At 43.2% G+C, this 19,896-nt stretch overlaps 1 protein-coding gene across 6 annotated transcripts in view; it reads right to left on the bottom strand.

The window, feature by feature from the left end:
- The window catches only part of BPIFC (BPI fold containing family C), a 66,071-nt gene that overhangs the window by 20,816 nt on the left and 25,359 nt on the right, over positions 1-19,896 (bottom strand). Inside the window, exons 1-10 of one of the 6 annotated variants that reach the window (XM_055254463.2) lie at positions 15,985-16,428; positions 15,499-15,584; positions 14,609-14,764; positions 14,409-14,472; positions 11,474-11,534; positions 6,547-6,638; positions 4,565-4,741; positions 2,708-2,761; positions 1,365-1,535; positions 340-407 (exon numbers count right to left, since the gene is read on the bottom strand). In XM_055254463.2, the coding sequence (XP_055110438.1) occupies positions 340-407; positions 1,365-1,535; positions 2,708-2,761; positions 4,565-4,741; positions 6,547-6,638; positions 11,474-11,534; positions 14,409-14,472; positions 14,609-14,764; positions 15,499-15,584; positions 15,985-16,158 (1,103 nt within the window). In that variant the 5' untranslated portion in view covers positions 16,159-16,428. The other 5 variants (XM_055254467.1, XM_055254462.2, XM_055254465.1 and 2 more) reach the window with 5 other exon arrangements.

The raw sequence follows: 19,896 nt of genomic DNA, 5'->3' as shown, positions 1-19,896 counted from the left end.
TGTAATGGAAAAAAGAAAAGCTTGACAGTATAATTTTTAGTACATACTTTCAAGTTATCTTGCCCGTTACAGGAGAGGTGCTTAATTGACTCATGTTCACACAATGGTGAACTTCCCTTTTTTTTTGAGACAGAGTCTCACTGTCACCCAGGCTGGAATGCAGTGGCATGATCTTGGCTCATTGCAACCTCTGCCTCCCGAGTTCAAGCGATTCTCCTGCCTCAGCCATCTGAGTAGCTGGGATTACAGATCACTTGTTTTCTTAATGGTCACTTTGTCTCTGGTCAATTGACTCACTTACTACTAAGGTGTCCCAACAGTCAAATTGATTGATCTTACCTGTTCAGAGACAAGGAGCAGACCAGTCTTTGTCCCAAAATAACCAGGCCAACACTGGTACTAGCAACCTACAGACAATAAAAGCATTTATTTTTAGGACGAGTGAGTGTCAATTTTGGCCACCAATATAATTTCCAATAGTTGAAACATTTTAAGCCCAACTTTCCCTCTTAGTCTAAAGACACTGGAAGTCTAAAAGACATTGGAAATAAATACCTCTGAAAATCCTGTCTTGTAGTTAGGGAAGCTACCTGCAAAGACTTTTTGTTTGATGATCTCTTTTGAATATTTTTTTTCTCCTAATCTCTCTTCTGTGTGTGTGTGTGTGTGTGTGTGCCTATGTGCATATGACATTTTTGTTAGGTTTATTATATCCTTCTATCAGATTGCATTTGGCCTTCATTTGCTCAAGTAAAAATGAATTCTACCTTGATTGACTTATTTAGATTAAAAAAAAAAGAGAATTCCAGCTCTCCATGTAACTGAGGTAGGTGGTGGGAACAGCGTGCATGAAGTAGAGACTGGAGAGAGATTTTACAACGTATGAGAGTGTGAGTGCTGGCCTCGCATCCTGCCACACATACCCTTCCCTCAACTCTGACCTCACTGAGACAGGGTCTTACCCTGTTGCCCAGACTGGAGTGCAGTAGTGCAATCATAGCTCACTGTAGCCTCAAACTCCTGGGTTCAGAGCAACACTTCCACCTCAGCCTCCTGAGTAGCTAGGATGACAGGTGCACACCACCACCACACCTGGCTAATTAAAACAATTTTTTTTGTAGAGATGAGGTCTTGCTATGTTACCCAGGCTGGTCTCTTAACTCCTGGCCTCAAGCAATCTTCCTGCTTCGGCCTCCCAAGACACTGGGATTATAGGCATGAGCCATCACGTCCAGCCTCCATCCTCACTCTTAATCAATGTAGCATCCCCACCCTCTTCAAACATTTCAAAGCTGCTGGCCAACAGTCCACAGCAGGAGTAGGACTGGCATCTACAGGCTGCTGCACTGCCTCCCCAGACTTACGAAGTCCATGGAAACGATGGTTTCAACTGTGGAGTTCTTGGGTTGGGTGAGCATCATGATGGAGGCAGGGACGTCCAGGGTGAAATTGCCTGGGTGTAGATTGATCATGGGAGGCTCTGTGGCCATAATCCTCACCATGAAGGGCTGGGACAAGATGTAGATCTCTGCAATCTGCCCACATTCCGAGAAAGAAATAAAGATTGTGAAGCATGAGTTGGTGAAGGGAGATCACAAGGTTAGGATGGCCTGTGGTGACTAAATCTTACATTGTGCAGTTAGAATACAAAAAAAGCTCTTTAATAATCATAATTACACACAAAAATGAAACGATGATAACAGTTGGCAGTTACTGAACATAATACTTGATACTACCCACTGTGCTAGGGGCTTTATATATTATCACATTTAATCTTCAGAAAATCCCTGTGAGGCAGATTCTATCAGCATCCCTGTTTCATAGTGGAGAATGTGAGTCTTACAGAGGTTAAATGATGTTCTCAAGGTTCTAGGGGAATAAGTGGTAGAATTGGGATTCAAATCTAGGTCTGGGCTGGGCACAGTGGCTCACGCCTATAATCCTAGCACGTTGGGAGGCTGAGATGGGTGGATCACTTGAAGCCAGGACTTTCAAACCAGCCAGGGCAACATGGAGAAATCCTGCCTCTACAAAAAATAGAAAAATTAGCTGGGCGTAGTGGCTTGTGCCTCTAGTCTCAGCTATTGGGGAGGCTGAGGTGGGAGCATCACTTGAGCCGGGGAGGTGGATATTGCAGTGAGCCAAGATCGTGCCACTGCACTCCAGCCTGGACGACAGAGCGAGAGACCCTGTCTCAAAAAACACACAAACAAAAACAAATCTAGGTCTATCTGACTCAAGATCCTTGCTCTAAAACCAAGATGCTACATGAACATCTCTTTGTCCTCAAGGGCAATCCTTAGCCCGTGGGTTCATTATGTTCAATACTTAGAGTGCTATGAAGGCACAATATTAACAGTTGCTTTTTCCTCAGTTACAAGTGTGGGCACTAATCCTTCATTTAACAATTGAATCCTTCATTTACACTAATAAATCCTTTATTTAAACTAATTATTTCAAGTATGGTGGAATATTGTGGAAGGCACAGGTGATTTATTTTGTAAACTTACAATTATACTCTAACTTGTATGTTAATTGCACTTTATACTGTTCAGTAAATATTTGTGGATATTTGATTAAGAGAAAAAACTCCCAATAATAGACAGACGGACTTATCCAAAAAGGAATACGTAGGACCCACAAGTCTTCCGGAAGTAATTGCAATGGAGCCAAATGCACTATCAAGACTCAAACCCTGAGCACTTACCCGGGACAGCACGTTGCCAAGGCCTTGAGAGTTTTGAACAAAATGGTTGGAAATCTGGAAAATAAAGCCCATTATGTCACTGTTAGGATTTTACCTGGATTGTCTTTTCAGGGAAAATGTAGTGTTCCCTACAATTTTATGAATTGTGACGCTGTTACACCATAAAATATTCAGTGTTTAAAGGCGACCTATCATTTTATAGCCCAATCATAGGGAATCCGAGGCTCAGAGAAGTAAAGTGACTTGCCCAAGGTCACACAGGAAGTTATATTTCTTTTAACTCTGGGAACAATACAGTCTATTGTTAATAACTGTAGAATGTTTACACATGGATTGTATGTATATAGTACAAAAAACTTTTAGTTATATATATTATAATCTATGTGTACAAATTATATATATTTCAATCTATCTATGTGTACATATTATTTGTATATATTACAATCTATGTGTACAAATTCGTTATTTATATATGTTACAATCTATGTGTACATATTCTTCATTTATATATATTACAATCTATGTGTACATATTCTTTATTTATATATTACAATCTATGTGTACATATTCTTTATATATATATTACAATCTATGTGTACATATTCTTTATTTATATATATATTACAATCTATGTGTAAATATTCTTCATTTATATATATTACAATCTACGTGTACATATTCTTTATTTATATATATATAACAATCTATCTATGTGTACATATTCTACAGTCATTAACCATAAGCCTTGTGTTATTGTCCTCACTTTTAGGGATTACTGAGATACCGGCTGCTTAAGGAATTTACCTTCAGAGATGAATGATTTTCAAGTCTGCAGCTAGAAGTGTCTAATTCTCAGCATCGTAAGGTAGCCACTGCTGCCATGCTTACCATTCTGAACATAAGCTTTATACCTACTTATATAATTAAAACATATAGAATGAGAAGATTCAAAAAGAGATGCTCAATAAAAGTTTTTGGTTGACTGGCTAGAGACAGTGCTGTCATTATAAAAGGGAGGTGCATGACAGAGAATCAATGAATATCTGTATTATTACTGATCATTGTAGATAAACCAGCTGTAATTACAACCAGGATAACTCTTTATGTTAGCATAATACAGGGAATAATGATGATGATGATGATGATAAGCAACAGTTATATTGTACTTATTCTGTGTTGGGGATTGGTCTGAATGCTTGACATGTATTTAAATCTTTTAATGCCCATATAAACTCTATGAGTATGGAACTATTATTATCTGCCTTTTCCAGATGAAGAAATTCTGGCCCATAGAAGTTATATAAATCGAAATTACCTCTAAGGTCACAGGCAATACATGATGGAAAGGGGTCTTGGTATTATTGGAGATTAATCTAGAACAGTGGTGAGTGGTGAGGTATCATGAAAAAACAAATTTAGCAGAACTGGAAACCTGACAACTCCCCAACTAATACAGGTTGAACATCCCTAATCTGAATATCCGAAATTCGAAGTGCTCCAAAATCCAACTATTAAATGCCGACATGATACACAACGGAAATGCTTATTGGAGTACTTTAGATTTTGGATTTTCAGATTAGGGCTGCTCAGCCGGTAAGTATATATAATGCAAATATCCCCAAATCTGACAAAATCCAAAATCCAGAACACTTCTGGTCCCAAGCATTTTGGATAAGGGATGCTCAACCCGTAACAATGTTCACTCCACAATTCCCTCATTCCTTCACTGTCTTGCTAGCAGTGATAGCCTAAAAAGGTCCAGGAATCGAAATTATGGCATAAAAGTTCTATAACAGGATACTTATAAAAAGGTTGAATGATGGTGACCATTGACATCCTCAGTTAAACTCTCCTCACCTCTTTGGTGGAGAGAGTGATATTGAAAGCCCCAGCTGTGAAATAAGCAAAGGATGCAGATTTAAAGAAATACTCGGCGATTCCAATGTAGAGCATGGAGTTGCTGCGTTCTGGGAGCACAAAAGGAACTGGTGAGAAGGGGGGGTCGGTGAGGTTTTCCAGTGGGTAGAATAAGCCCTGTGGAAAAACAGAGAGAAAGACCAGTGTATCGGGCGAAAATTCAAATTCTAATAAGACTAAGAAGATGGACCCTCTGAAGTCAGAATAAGAATTCCAGAAACTCGGGCTGGGCACGGTGGCTCACACCTATAATCCCAGCACTTTGGGAGGCTGAGGCGGGTGGATCACTGGAGCACTGGAGTTTGAATTGATTGAATGATTGTTTTTCCATGATCAACCTGGGCAACACGGCAGGCCCTGTCTCTATAAAAAATACAAAAATTAGCCAGGTGTGGTGGCGTGTACCTGTAGTTCCAGCTACTTGGGAGGCTGAGTGAGGAGAATTCCTTGAACCAGGGAGGTTGAAGCTGCAGTGAATTGTGAGTGTGCCACTGCACTTCAGCCTCCAGCCTGGGTGACAGAGGGGGGACCTTGTCCAAAAGAAGAAGAAGAAGAGGAAGAGGAAGAAGAAAGAAGAAGAAAGAAGAGAAGGAGGAGAAGAAGGAGGAGGAGAAGGAGAAGAAAGAAGGAGAAGAAAGAAGGAGAGGAGGAAGAAGAGGAAGAAGAAGAGGAAGAAGAAGAATCCTAGAAACTCAGTAATGATGAAAAACTGTTAAGGCTTTCTGACTCCTTGAACAGTGACTATTTTTCAAAGCTCTTAGGATTCTTGAGCATATTTAGGTGTGTCTGTTCACCCCAACCCAATGACAACCCTTGTTTGAACTTTTCTAAGACAAAGAAGGTGTATTTAGCTGGAAGGACAACTCTGAGTAAAAGTACTTCCTGAGGTGCCATGTAGCGGTGTCAAACACTTGACCTTCAAAATCTGTGTCTGCTGAGTACCTGGGGAATCATAGAAAGAAGGACCCAAGACTCCAAATGGTTTAAGGCATTTTTGTAGCATTTCTAGCACTGCTTTCATTAGTTATAGGGTGTTATTACAAAATATTGTCTTGTCCAACACTGAACTAAGTTGAAAGACTCTGGTGAGTGAAATATGAGCCAATATGCGTTTTAAAAGACAATGATATTAGCTTTGGGGCAAAATGAAACATAAGCACAATGATTGTTTTTCCATGATCAGTGAACACTAATTCCATGTGCTTATGGCCCTGACAGAGGTCAGCAGCCCTCAGTTAAATCCACTAACCTGACACTTAGGAATGGAAGTGCCAACGTGTACCACCTACTGATGTGTTTAGTTCCAATAAATGCAGATCGCTCTACTTGCTGCCTCCTAGCCTCAAACCTGCTCCTAGAGGCAAAGACATATGATCCTTCTCCCGAAGAGGGCAGACATATGTTGTACAATACAATCATTTGCTTATCAATAAAATGTTCAAGAGTCTTTTGAAAAGGTGTAAACATGATTTAGTTGCTTGAAAGAAAATTAAATTATTCGAAGAGCATGCATATATATTTTCTTCTGTACAGAATCATTGTTTTTTGTTTTTGTTTTGTTATGCTTTTTTGAGACAGAGTCTTGCTCTGTCACCCAGGCTGGAATGCAGTGGTGCGATCTCGGCTCACTGCAACCTCTGCCTTCCAGGTTCAAGCAATTCTCCTGCCTCAGCTTCCCAAACAGCTGGGAATGCAGCCGTGTGCCACTACACCTGGCTAATTTCTTGTGTTTTTAGTAGAGATGGGGTTTCACCATGTTGGCCAGGCTGGTCTCAAACTCCTGGCCTCAAGTAATCCACCTGCCTGGGCCTCCCGAAGTGCTGGGATTACAGGCGTGAGCCACCGTGCCCGGTCCATAACCATTGTTTTCTAAATATTGGCTGTTGACAGCCAGGCTGAGGATTCTGATGATGATAAATTACCTTCAAGTTCAGGTCAAGGTAGTTCTCAGTAATTTCTGGAGAACTGATTAGGGAGTAATCCAGCAGAGTGTAGTTGTCAATCTTGGTTAAAACTAAATAACCAACAAAGAGAAAAGAAAATCCATATTCATTAAAAGCATAGTATAATATATGAATGATGTCTATCTAGAACAATATAATTTTAAATTCTCTGTTTAGAAGATCAATTCCTGCTTTTCATAAGTAATACATGTTATCTTTTGAAAACCCAGGAAAAGTAGATAAATCAAAAGAAGAAAGTGAACATTTTTTCCAAGTGTATTACTCTGAGAGAAGCATCACTAAAATTTTGGTGTGCAGTGGTCCCCCTTATCTGCAGGACATATGTTCCAAGACCCCAGTGGATGCCTGAAAGTGTGGACAGTACCAACCCCTACATACACTGTAATAAAAGGAATGTGAACGTGAACGTGAATGTGAATGTGAACGTGAATGTGGTCTCTCTCTCTCTCAAATTCACATTGAGATATTGAATATTTTTAAACCATGGTTGACCACGGATGACTGAAATTGCAGAAGGCAAAACTGCAGATAAGGGAGGACTACTGTATATCTTTTTAGGTACACACACATACAAACACACAAAACGCATGTATAGTTTTTTTTTTTTTTTGAGACAGAGTCTCACTCTATCACCCTGGCTGGAGTGCAGTGGTGCAATCTCGGCTCACTGCGACCTCTGCCTCCTGGGTTCAAGCAATTTTCATGCCTCAGCCTTTCTAGTAGCTGGGATTACAGGCACCCACCACCACACACGGCTAATTTTTGTATTTTTAGTAGAGACAGGGTTCCACCATGTTGGCCAGGCTGGTTTCGAACTCCTGACCTCAAGTGATCCACCCACCTTGGCCTCCCAAAGTGCCGAGATTACAGGCGTGAGCCACCGCACCCAGCCCTATATAGTTATTTTTTAAAAAGGAAATCAGTACAAACACAAAACTCATATCAATATTTAGCAATATATATTGGGTTGGTATAATGAAAGATTTTTCAGTTTGATGTTATAAATTGCAGTTAGAACCTTATTTTTTTTTTTTACAAGGAGTATGCTTTACTGTTGTCAATAGAAATATTTTTAAAAACAGATTGTGTGACAGAAAATAAAGTCCACTAAATTGGAGAGGCCAAGGAAATTCTTAGGCACAGTGCTACTAATTCAAATAATTTTATGTATTATCATTTTCGGAATAAAGCAGAAGTCAAGGGGACCAGGGTGCAGTGGTGGGTGAAGTTCTGGGTGAAGTTCCAGAAAGCACAGATTGGGCTGGGTGTGGTGGCTCACGCCTGTAATCTTTGGGAGGTTGAGGCGGGTGGATCACCTGAGGTCGGGAGTTTGAGACCAGCCTGACCAACATGGAGAAACCCCATCTCTACTAAAAATACAAAATTAGCAAGGTGTGGTGGCACATGCCTGTAATCCCAGCTACTCGGGAGGCTGAGGCAGGAGAATCTCTTAAACCCAGGAGGCGGAGTTTGCCGTGAGCCGAGATCGCACCACTGCACTCCAGCCTGGGCAACAAGAGCGAAACTCCGTCTAAAAAAAGAAATGAAAGCACAGATTTTAGCGTCTGAAGCTAGTTGTATGTGCAGTGACGCAGGGCTCAGGTTTCCCACTTGGCTTTGGAGAGCTGCTTTCCTAACCACCATGATGTGTTCTACAATACGAAGATCTTCTCCCTGTTCTAGAGAAAGTTACCTGAGCATCATGTCTTCTCTCTTCTTGCATGTCATAGATGGAGATGAAAAGCAAGAAGAGATGAAGTGTCTTGCTAAGATAAAGGAACAATATTATCCTCAGCTACCATAGTTTTTAGTTTTTAGTTTTCACTTTTTTTTGAGACAGTCTTGCTCTGTCACCCAGGCTGGAGTGCAGTGGCACAATCTCGGCTCACTGCAACCTCTGTCTCTTGTGTTCAAGCGATTCTCTTGACTCAGCCACCCAAGTAGCTGGGATTACAGGCCTGTGCCACCACCTCTGGCTAATTTTTGTATTTTTAGTAGAGACAGCATTTCACCCTGTTGGCCAGGCTGGTCTTGAACTCCTGACCTCAAGTGAGTTGCTTACCTCAGCTTCCCAAATTGCTGGGATTACAGGTGTGGGCCACTGTGCCTGGCCATTGCCACAATTTTTAAAATACTTTCAAGTCGTTACTCTGAGGGACAGCAATCATTTCACAGATGTGGTGAGTGAGGCTCAGAGGTAAAGGAACTTGCTCAAGGAAAGCTAGAACATGGCAATCCTTGGCTACTTCTTTCCTCACTACATCTTGTTTTCCTTCCCTACATCTCCAATCCATTCATTTTCTTTCATCCATCTGCATCCATTTATCAGTCTAATATATATTTTTTTGAGACAAGATCTCACTTTGTCACTTAGACTGGATCTTAGCTCACTGCATGATCTTGGCTCACTGCAGCCTCAACCTCCTGGGCTCAAGTAATCCTCCTACCTCAGCCTCCCCGTAGCTGGCAATACAGGCGCACGCCACCATGCCTGGCTAATTAAAAAAAAAAAAAAAATTTTTATAGAAGCAAGGTCTCACTGTGTTGCCTAGGCAGGTCTTGAACTCTTAACCTCAAGCAATCCTCCCACCTTGGCCTCCCAAAGTGCTAGGATTACAGGAGTGAGCCACTGCGCCTGGCCACAATCCAATATTTCTTAATCTAATGGGCTAGGTGCTGTGCCTGATGCTGGGGGCACAGCAGTGATTCAAAGTTCCTGCATCCAAGGAACTCATAGTCTTGGGGAGTAGACAGATATATCAATAGGAAATTATAATACAACACAGCAAAGGCTGATCTAAACTGAGCTCCTGATGGTCCTGCTACAAACTTGTTCTTATGTTCTTTCCCATCTCAATAAATGCTAAATCCCTTCTTCCAATTTTCCAGTTGCTTAGGGTTTTACCCACCAAACTCACCCTTTACTCGTCTCAAGACCTACATTTGATCTGTTGCACAAATACCACTGCCTTGACCTTCAAGGTACATCCAGAATCCCAACATGCCTTACCATCTTCATCACCCCACCCTAGGCCAGCCATCATCATTACTTGTATGGGTCACTGCATTCATCTCTTAAGTAGTCTCTTTGCTTTTGCCCTTGACCCCCTTCCTTCCTGTCTATTTTTTTTAGCACAGAAGCCAGACTGATCTCCTTAAACTGTAAGTTAGGTCATGCCGGCCTTACTCTTCAAAGGCATCCCATCTTAGATTAAGAGGTGGACTTTGCAGTCCCTACACATCCCTGAAGATCAAACCATCCCCTTTCCCCATCTCTGGCCTCATTGCCTGCTCTCCCCCAACCCCCTCCTCCTAGTGTGTCCTTCTCACAGCCTGAATATCTCACAGCACACTTGAGATATTCAGCCTCAGGGCTTTTGTGCCTGCAGTTTCCTTGATCTGGAATCTTCATCTAGATTGAGCAGCAGCTCACTTTCTACTCCCTTTGGGTTTTTCTAGTAATACCACCTGCTTAGTGGTGGCTTTCCTGGTCACTCTATCTAGAATGGAAATTCCTCTCCAGCTCCTCCACTGCTTTATTTTTCTTCTTACCACTTATCACTGCCATAACTTAGATTTTACTTGTTTATCTTGCTTGCTGTCTGTCTCCTCCGACTAGTTCCATGATGGCAGGTCTGTCTGTTGCCTAGGAATACTGCTGCATCCCCAGCACCAAGAACAGTGCTCAGTCTATTTCAGATGCTCAGCGCACCATTGGTGAATGAATGGATGGAGTGCAGAGAGAGAGAGATGTCCAAAGTGTCATGTGAGCACAGAGGAGGCATAACTTTTTGGAGTGGGGGCTGTCAGGTAAGGTTTTCTGGAAGAGGCTATGTCTGAGCTGGGTCTTAAATATAAAGAGGAGGGAACACAACATATAAAGAGAGGTAGAGAATGGAAAGGATTAAATCCTCCAGGGTTTAGCACAGTGCTGGCTAAACTCTGCAGGTTTAGAAATGGGCACTCAATACAGATCTGTTAAAGCAGCAGTCCCCAACCTTTTCAGCACCAGGGACCAATTTAATGGAGGATGATTTTTCCATGGCCTGGGGTTGGGGGGGATGGTTTCAGGATGAAACTGTTTTACCTCAGATCATCAGGCATTAGATTCTCATAAGGCACATGCAACCTAGATCCCTCGCATGCACAGTTCACAATAGGGTTCGCACTCCTATGAGAATCTAATGCTGCCACTGATGTGACAAGAGGCAGAGCTCAGGCAGTAATGCTCAGTCGCCTGCCCACTGTTCACCTCCTGCTGTGCAGTCCAGTTTCTAACCTGTCTGTGGCCCAGGGACTGGGGACTCCTGTGTTAAAGGAATGGAAGGATGGAGGAGAGAGGAAGCTCTTCCAGGCAGAGAAAACAGCAAAAGCAAAGGCAAGGAGTGAGGAGGGCAGTGGAAACAGTTTGATTGCTGGGGCAGAGAAAGGTAAAGAGAAAGATGATGCAGAGAGAGGTAAGTAGGAGATGGGGTGTGGTGAGTCTTGTAGTCCATGCTAAGGTGCGTGGACTTGATGCTCAGGGCAGCCACTGCAGGCTGAGAACCCCAGAATAACCTGGTCAAGATTAGTGTTAATCCCTCTGAAGAGAAGGGATGTAATGCCAATGCTTGGGTTAGTGCTCGTGAGGGTTTAATTCCTGAACCTACATCTCATCCCCCTGGAGCCACCCCTCTTGCAGCAGTGAAGTTAGTTATTAGCCAAAGAGTACATATGCCCTAGGCACAAGGCACATCCTCCCAAGCACCTTCCTGGGGCTCTAATTTGCAGAATATGAAGCAGGATGGAGAGCTCAAGCTATACTGCCTTGAAAAGCAAACCCAGACAGTATCAGCTTTTGAAAGTGGGAAGACAACTATCTGGAAAAGACAGTTCCAAGACTCACCCTCCAGTGTGCTGAGGTTGGCATTTAGTGCTTTGACTTCACTTGCAATAATGGGACAGAGCTGGCCACAAAGGAATAAAAAGAAAAAAGCAAGTTACCAGGTTGTACTGGAAACCTTTATTGATGGACCTAGACCCTGCAAACAAAGGCCTTCTGGTTAGCAGTCATTATCCCTTTGGTCATCGAGACTTTCTCTTAAGTTTGTTGATGTCTATGGGCCTCGTTTTATGCAGATACAGGTGGTATGTCACTGAATGCCTGCGGAACTTTGTAGCAACTAGCACTACATCCAATCAGCCCTGTAAAGAGTGACTAAGCCCTTTGCGTTTCTTTCTGTGACATGATAGGGCATGCGTCCCAGTCCATGCTATTATATCCGAGGAACCTGCTGCTGGAGCTGCTGTGCCTTTTCTGACTGCCAGGGGTGCCGCCAGCTTGCCATCTCCTCTAGGAGCAGCTGCGTGCCCTACCTGGAATGGTTAGAGCTGGAGATTTTTTTTTTTTTTTTTTTTTTTTGAGATGGAGTCTCACTCTGTCGCCCAGGCTGGAGTGCAGTGGCGGGATCTTGGCTCACTGCAACCTCTGCCTCCTGGGTTCACGCCATTCTCCTGCCTCAGCCTCCCGAGCAGCTGGGACTACAGGCGCCCACCACTATGCCCAGCTAATTTTTTGTATTTTTAGTAGAGATGGGGTTTCACCGTGTTAGCCAGGATGGTCTCGATCTCCTGACCTCGTGATTCACCCACCTCGGCCTCCCAAAGTGCTGGGATTACAGGCGTGAGCCACCGCGCCCGGCCCCAGTGCTGGAGCTTTTACTTTCCCCCGGGCTAGTTGGAGAGCACATTATATCAGAGATCTACTTAGAGATCTATTTTGTTGCTACTGTTTTGGAATTTGAAAATTAGTCTTGAGTCAGATTAATATTTTTAGGAAGGGGCAGAGGTATCAGCACTGATGTGCCTCTTGTGTGCTCATTGATGTGCTTGGCATAGTGGTTACAGCACAGGCTTGGGTGCCTGGGGCTGAGGGTTGAATCCCTTGGCAAGTTACTTGTATTCTTTGACCTCAGTTTCCACATCTGCAACATTTGCATGGGGATGATAATTGTATCCACCTCATCATGTTGTTGTGAGTAGAAATGGAAGTAATCCATGTAAAATTGCCCAGCTTATAGTAAGCATTGAGTAAGTGTTAGCTGTTGTTGGTTTAACTCCATTTCACCTTCACTACAGCCTTGAGAGGGGGGCATGACTGTCCCCTAATTACAGATGGGAAAACCAAAGCTTAGAGGTTAACTGAGTTGCCAGGTGTTGCACAGCCAGGATTTGAACTCAGCTTACACAGCCAGACAGCTGTGGTCTCAGCATTCTTTTCTATCTTCCAGTGGCACAGAGAGAATCATAGAAGCATCTATTATCTTTAAGCCATAAATCAGTTTCAGGCAAACTTAATTATTGGCTTCTGTGACATAACTCATTCTTCACTGGCCTCCTGTCAGAGGCCAAAGGACCATGCCTCGTTTCAAACAGGGGAATGATCAAGTTTGGGGTCCTTGAGAATGACAGTGCACTTTGCCAGGGACTCTAACGTGCACACTCATTGGCACTCAGCATCTGTCAGGTAAGGATGGAGAAGGACTATAAGGCTTCCGAGTCCTGGACAGCTGTGCCACCTCCTGGGATGAGCTGCTTGATGCTTCTGAGTGTTGATTTCCTTACTACTTTCATTAAGCACTGAGCTGAGCACTAGAGAGATGGAGGTGGCCAGACACTGTCTTTGTCCCTTCTTTTCCAGAAGAGTCTTCCTTCTTTTCTATTCCTCCTCATCCCTGTCTTTATCTCCCCCAAAATACAGGTAAAGGGTTCAGGGAAGGTGTGGTCATTATTGGAAAGAGAGTGCATAGCCAATTCCATCTTTCCCTTCTTCAGACACTGACTTCTGAGACTGGAAGACTTATAGCTTTCGAAAGGATCTTAATATATTCTATTTTCTTAACTTATTCCTATTGTAGTTCCTGGAAATGCCTTTTCTTATCCTTCATTCCTTACATATACAAATCCTACCTATATGTTAAGATCTAGTTCAAGTTCTGCATCCTCTAAAAATTATCTCCTAGGACACTTCCAGGCCCTATTTCTTTAAAATTTTCCATTTCTCTGAACCTCTCCTCTTCAATCTAATGATCATGTAACTGTATACTAAATTCAAGTACTCAGTTAGTTATTGTTTCACAAGGCCGAGTTTGAGCTTTTGAATAGACAAGTGTATCCCTCTTTGCTATTCCCAACAGAACTTAGTCCATGGCAGCTGCGCCTGCAATAGGTACATAATAAGTAAATTCTTGTTGGTTGTTTGCCCACCCTGTGGTAAGAAATTTGAGAGATGTGCTGTTGTTTTCTTTGTCTCTGCATCCCAAGCACCTACCACAATATTTGGCACATAGTAGAGATTTGAGAAACTGTTATTAAGTTGCAAAGGATATTTAATGTGTGTGAAAGTGCCTTGGATAGTGGCTAGCACACAGTAGATGCTCAATAAAGGTTTCTTGATTAAGAATTAATTAAAGGATTGGCCGGGCGTGGTGGCTTACACCTGTAATCCCAGCACTTTGGGAGGCCGAAGTGCATGGATCATGAGTTCAGGAAATCGAGACCATCCTGCCTAACATGGTGAAACCCCATCTCTACTAAAAATACAAAAAATTAGCTGGGCATGGTGGCGGGCACCTGTAGTCCCAGCTACTTGAGAGGCTGAGGCAGGAGAATCCCTTGAACCCAGGAGGCAGAGCTTGCAGTGAGCTGAGATCATGCCACTGCACTCCAGCCTGGGCGACAGAGCGAGACTGTCTCAAAAAAAAAAAAAAGAATGAATTAAAGGATGATAGAACTGCTACTAATAGCATTTTACTGTGGTTGTCTAACCTCTAAAGACTCACCATTTCATTTAAGTTCTTTAAAATGGGTTTCTCCATGGGCTCAGCAAAGGAGTTATACAGAACACTGAGGAAAAAAATGAAAAAAAAAAAAAAAAGAGGTTACTCAGAGACCATAATCAGCCATTTGTAAACCTTCAGTAGGCGATGCCTGAGTATCCAGCCCCTGACTAGCCACTGCCCAAACCAGGGCTGTCACTCACCTGAGTTCTCCGGAAAATGAGACGTGGGCATGGCTCAGTTGGGCATAGCAATCTTGGAGCTTCAGGGTAGGATGACCAAAGTCATTTCGGGTTAGGATAATGATACCGGTAAAGTAGACTCCAGAGAGAAACAGATCAGCTCCTCCTGTGTCTTGGCTGTTTAAGAGAAAAAGTGCAAGGTTATCCAAGCCTGAGTCAGGCACAGAGATGGATCTTGTTTCTTTCATTACCCAGAGACTCTAAGCTCCTGGACTGCAGTGACTTTGTCATGTTCACCTCTGACTTCCTTGCACCTAAAACAGGTAGGAGCAGAGTGGGTGCTGATTGAATATTCACAGAACAGACGAAGTACTGAATATGTGAAAGCTAACAGCTATTGGGATATTCTAATTATTTCACCATGAGTGCTCTGGCCCTGGCAGTGAGTGAGCTTGTACTGAGCACCCTTCATATACAGTGTTTGTTTGGGGAGAGAAGAGAAAGGGTAAGATTGGCAACACTTTATTCAGGAGGGGCATAGATGAGAAAGTGATGCTTAGATGTAGTCTGTGAACTCCTTGAGGGAGTGGATTGTATGTTACTCATTTCCATGTCCCCAAGACTTAGCATGTGGCCTGACACAGAGTAAGTACTCAATATGTGGTTGATGAGTCATTGAATAAATGAATGAATACATGAATCTATGTTGCTGTGGGGAACGTGTCATTTCTCTACAATCTACAAGACTGGAGTTCTTTAGATGGGGATAAATGGTACATAGTCGGCACTCAATAAATGGTTGTTGACTTAGTGGATGAATGAATGTGTTATCCTGTGGCACCAACCAAGGCAGACCTAAACATTACACCCAGAACAGTGGTTTTCACATCGTAACTGGCCTGTAAAAGTACCTTGAATCTGATTTCTTCCTTCTATACGAGGGTGCAAAGGCCTTCCAGTTGGGCTCGGGCTTAAGCCGACTACCATCCTTCAAGCTCTGTGTGAGGGAGAAAGACTCCATTTCCCATCAGTTACTCCTGCAGATGGGGAAGTGTGTTGAATGGCTGGCTCAAGATCACGCAGTGATTTGTGGGTTATCTAAAATGTTGAGCATGCGTTTGTTTCTCTGACAGTCAGGGACTTCTAGTTCTTAAGAGAATCTTAAATGACATTTGATCATATGCTCTGCCTTTAAGGGAAGAATGTTTTTCACCAAAACCCCCCAGCAGGGATTTCCTAATTTAAGCCTCACCTGGAAAAAAAAAAATGCTTTTGAGAAAGATTGTTAATAATGAGGGAAAGAAGCCTACTGCCAAAAACATTGGTGAATTTCTACATTTTCCATTTTTGCTCACATTCTCCCAGAACAGCTGCACACATTTCAGTGGAATACTCACAAAAGTGGAGACTCGAACCCCCAGTCTGTGCTGATGTTGGCAGTGCCATGGTTGGTTAGCGTTTTGATTCCCACCCCAGGCACAAAAGCCAATGAGGTATTTGGAAATGAAAAGGCACTGATTTTTATACTGTAAAACCAGAAACAAGAAGTTAGGGTGACTCTTCCAGAACATCTCTTCCGTCAAGCAAACTTAGGAACGCAGTTGCAGAACTCTTACCATTGAGGCCATTGTGAATTCCTACAGAGAAAAGAACCTCCTGCCTGCAGGGCTGTCTCTGGGAACTGCCTCCTAATTCTCCTTAAACTCTTACCAGGAAGTCCCTTGAATCCAGTTGATTGGGGAAATGAGCAAGTTTAGAAATATATATATGTAATTTTTTCTTCTCTCTCTCTTTTTTTTTTTTTTTAGAGACAGGATCTCATTTGTCACCCAGGTTGGAGTGCAGTGGTGTGATCATAGCTCACCGCAGCCTCGAACTCCTGGGCTCAGGTAATCCTTCTGCCTCAGCCTTCCAAATAGCTGGGTCTACAGGCATGTGTACCCACATGATAATTTTTTTTTTTTTTTGAGACGGAGTCTCGCTCTGTCACCCAGGCTGGAGTGCAGTGGCGCAATCTCAGCTGACTGCAAGCTCCACCTCCCAGGTTCACGCCATTCTCCTGCCTCAGCCTCCCGAGCAGCTGGGACTACAGGCACCCGCCACTGCGCCCAGCTAATTTTTTGTATTTTTAGTAGAGACAGGGTTTCACCATGGTCTTGATCTCCTGACCTCGTGATCTGCCTGCCTCGGCCTCTGAAAGTGCTGGGATTACAGGCGTGAGCCACCGCGCCCGGCCAATATTTTTTATTTTTTTTTGTAGAGGCAGGATCTCACTATGTTGCCCAGACTGGTCTTGAACTCCTGGCCTCCAGCAAGCCTCCTGTCTCAGCCTCCCAAAGTGTTGGGATTACAGGCATGAGCCACCTTGCCTGGCCTAGAAATATATTTGTAACTAATCAAACAATCTACTTGTTTAGTTTATTTAAAGACAAGAAAAGGCACAACATTGCCATCATTATTTTTCCTTCAGCAGTTCCAGGGTTTCATAAAAGGGGTGATATTCGTATTTTGCATGGCACAGCTATTTTTTTTTTTTTTTTTTTTTGAGACAGAGTCTCGTTCTGTCGCCCAGGCTGAGTGCACGTGGCGTGATCTCAGTTCACTGCAATCTCTGCCTCCCGGGTTCAAGGGATTCTCCTGCCTCAGCCTCCCGAGTAGCTGGGACTACAGGCACATGCCACCACACCTGGCTAATTTTTGTACTTTTAGTAGAGACGGGCTTTCATCATGTTAGCCAGGATGGTCTTTTTTTTTTTCCTTTTTTTTACGTCTGCAGTCCCAGCACCTCTAGAGGCTGAGGCGGGCAGACCACCGGAGGTCAGGAGCTGGAGAGCAGCCTGGCCGACATGGCGAAACCGCGCTTCCAGCGAAAGGAGAAAAACCAGGGGGGGTGGTGGCGTGCGCCGGCAATCCCAGGCAGCCCGCAGGCCAGCCAGGGCCCGACGCAGGGAGTCTGCAGCGAGCCGAGTGTACTCCAGCCTGGGAAGAAAAGAAAGAAAGAAAGAGACGAGAGAGAGAGAGAGAGGGAGAGAGACGAAAGAAAGAAAGAAAGAAAGAGAGAGACGAAAGAGAAGAAAGAAAGAAACAAAGAAAGAAAGAAAGAAAGAAAGAAAGAAAGAAAGAAAGAAAGAAAGAAGAAAAGAAAAGGAAAGAAAGAAAGAAAGAAAAAAGAAAGAAAGAAAGAAAGAAAGAAAGAAAGAAAGAAAGAAAGCAAGCAAGCAAGCAGCCAGGATGGTCTTGATCTCCTGACCTGACCTCGTGATCTGCCCGCCTCGGCCTCCCAAAATGCTGGGATTACAGGCGTGAGCCACCGCGTCCAGCCCTTGGCACAGCTATTTTTGTAGAAGACTATCATACACATTACAGGACATTTGGTGCATATGCCAGTAGTGTCCCTCCCCACCTGTCATTGTGACAATCAGAAACGTGCCTTCCTCCTATTTCCAAATGTCCTCTATGTGGACAGTATCTTTGCTAGTGGAGAAACTTAGAGAGTTGACTTCCCCTAGGATTCTCTGGGCTGTCAAAAGGGTAACTAGGAGGCAGTGAGTTGCATGTAATCTGCAAAGGTAGATGGCCACATGCATTATAAAAAATTATTATGAATAGCCAGGTGCAGCGGCTCACTCCTATAATCCCAGCACTTTGGGAGGCCAAGGCGGGCAGATCACAAGGTCAGGAGTTCGAGACCAGCCTGGCCAACATAGTGAAACCCTGTCTCTACTAAAAATACAAAAATTAACCGGGTGTGGTGGCACGTGCCTGTAGTCCCAGCTACTCGGGAGGCTGAGGAAGGAGAATCCCTTGAACCCGGGAGGCAGAGTCTGCAGCAAGCTGAGATTGCCCGACTGCACACCATCCCGGGCGACAGTGTGAGACTTCGTCTCAAACAAAAAAAAATAAATTATTATGAACATCTATTGAGTGATTGCTACCTGCCAGGCATTGTGGTAAGCGCATTACACTCATTAGCTCATTTTAACTCTCACAGTAATCCTATGAGGCGGTTGCTGTTTTTGCAATCCCCATTTCAGAGATAAGAAGATAAGAAAAGTGGCTGAAGTCTTATATAAGTGGCAGAACCAGACTTGGAACCCTCCTCAGTCTGACTTCAGACTGTACTCTTCACCACAAGGCTATGCCACTTCACATATTGTGCAAAGAGTGCTTGACTTGGAGCCAAGTTTAGTACCAGCTGTAAAAACTTGGGCAAGGCACTTAATCAGATTCAATCACTCACTCCAAAGAAGTGCTACTCACAGGTAGGTGGTGGAGACAAAATGAGTTCATCTGTATATAATTACTGCACCCAAGAAAGGGATTGTTGTGAAGATGAGGAAAAATTTAAAACATAAATGTGATAGCTGATAAGAAACAATTATTTGCTAATAATATTTCCTCTTCCATGCATCCTTTCCTACCTAGTCTCTGTCATACATCCTGAGTCCCATTGTGGGAAGAGGATGGCAGAGATTCATTTAATATATCTTGGAAATATTTTCATTTTGATACACGTGGGTCTAACCAATTCTTTATAACTGCTGCAGAGTATTTCAAAGTGTGGATGGATGTACCATTTCGAAAAAATCATTCCTATGTTGGTGGACATCTAGGTTTTTTCTAGCACTTCTGTATTATACACAATGTCACAGTGAACATCCTCATACATACTGCTTGTGTACATGTAATGTACTTCTTTTTTTTTTTTTTTTGAGATGGAGTTTTGCTTTGTCGCCCAGGCTGGAGTGTAGTGGCGCGACCTGGGCTCACTGCAAGCTCCACCTCCCAGGTTCACGCCATTCTCCTGCCTCAGCCTCCCGAGTAGCTGGGACTACAGGCACCTGCCACCACGCCCGGTAAATTTTTTGTACTTTTAGTAGAAATGGGGTTTCACCGTGTTAGCCAGGATGGTCTCGATCTCCTGACCTCATGATCTGCCCACCTTGGCCTCCCAAAGTGCTGGGATTACAGGCGTGAGGCACCACGCCCCGGCTGTGTACATGTACTTCTCTAAGGAGGATGCTGAGAAGTGGAATTGTTGGGTCAAAGAGCATATTATATATATATATATATATATATATATATATATATACACACACACACACATACACACGTATATATACACACATATATACACATATATATATAAGATTATATACTGTATTTTTACTGTCCCTTTTCTATGACTAGATATGTTTAGATACAAAAGTACTTACCATTGTATTACAATTGCCTACAGTATTCAGTGCAGTCACATGTTATACAGGTTTGTAGCCTAGGAGCAATAGGCTATCTCATATAGCCTAGGT

The sequence above is a fragment of the Symphalangus syndactylus genome, chromosome 18, assembly GCF_028878055.3.
Source record: "Symphalangus syndactylus isolate Jambi chromosome 18, NHGRI_mSymSyn1-v2.1_pri, whole genome shotgun sequence".
Taxonomy (NCBI): domain Eukaryota; kingdom Metazoa; phylum Chordata; class Mammalia; order Primates; family Hylobatidae; genus Symphalangus; species Symphalangus syndactylus.
This window is presented reverse-complemented; position numbering and strand designations above follow the sequence as displayed.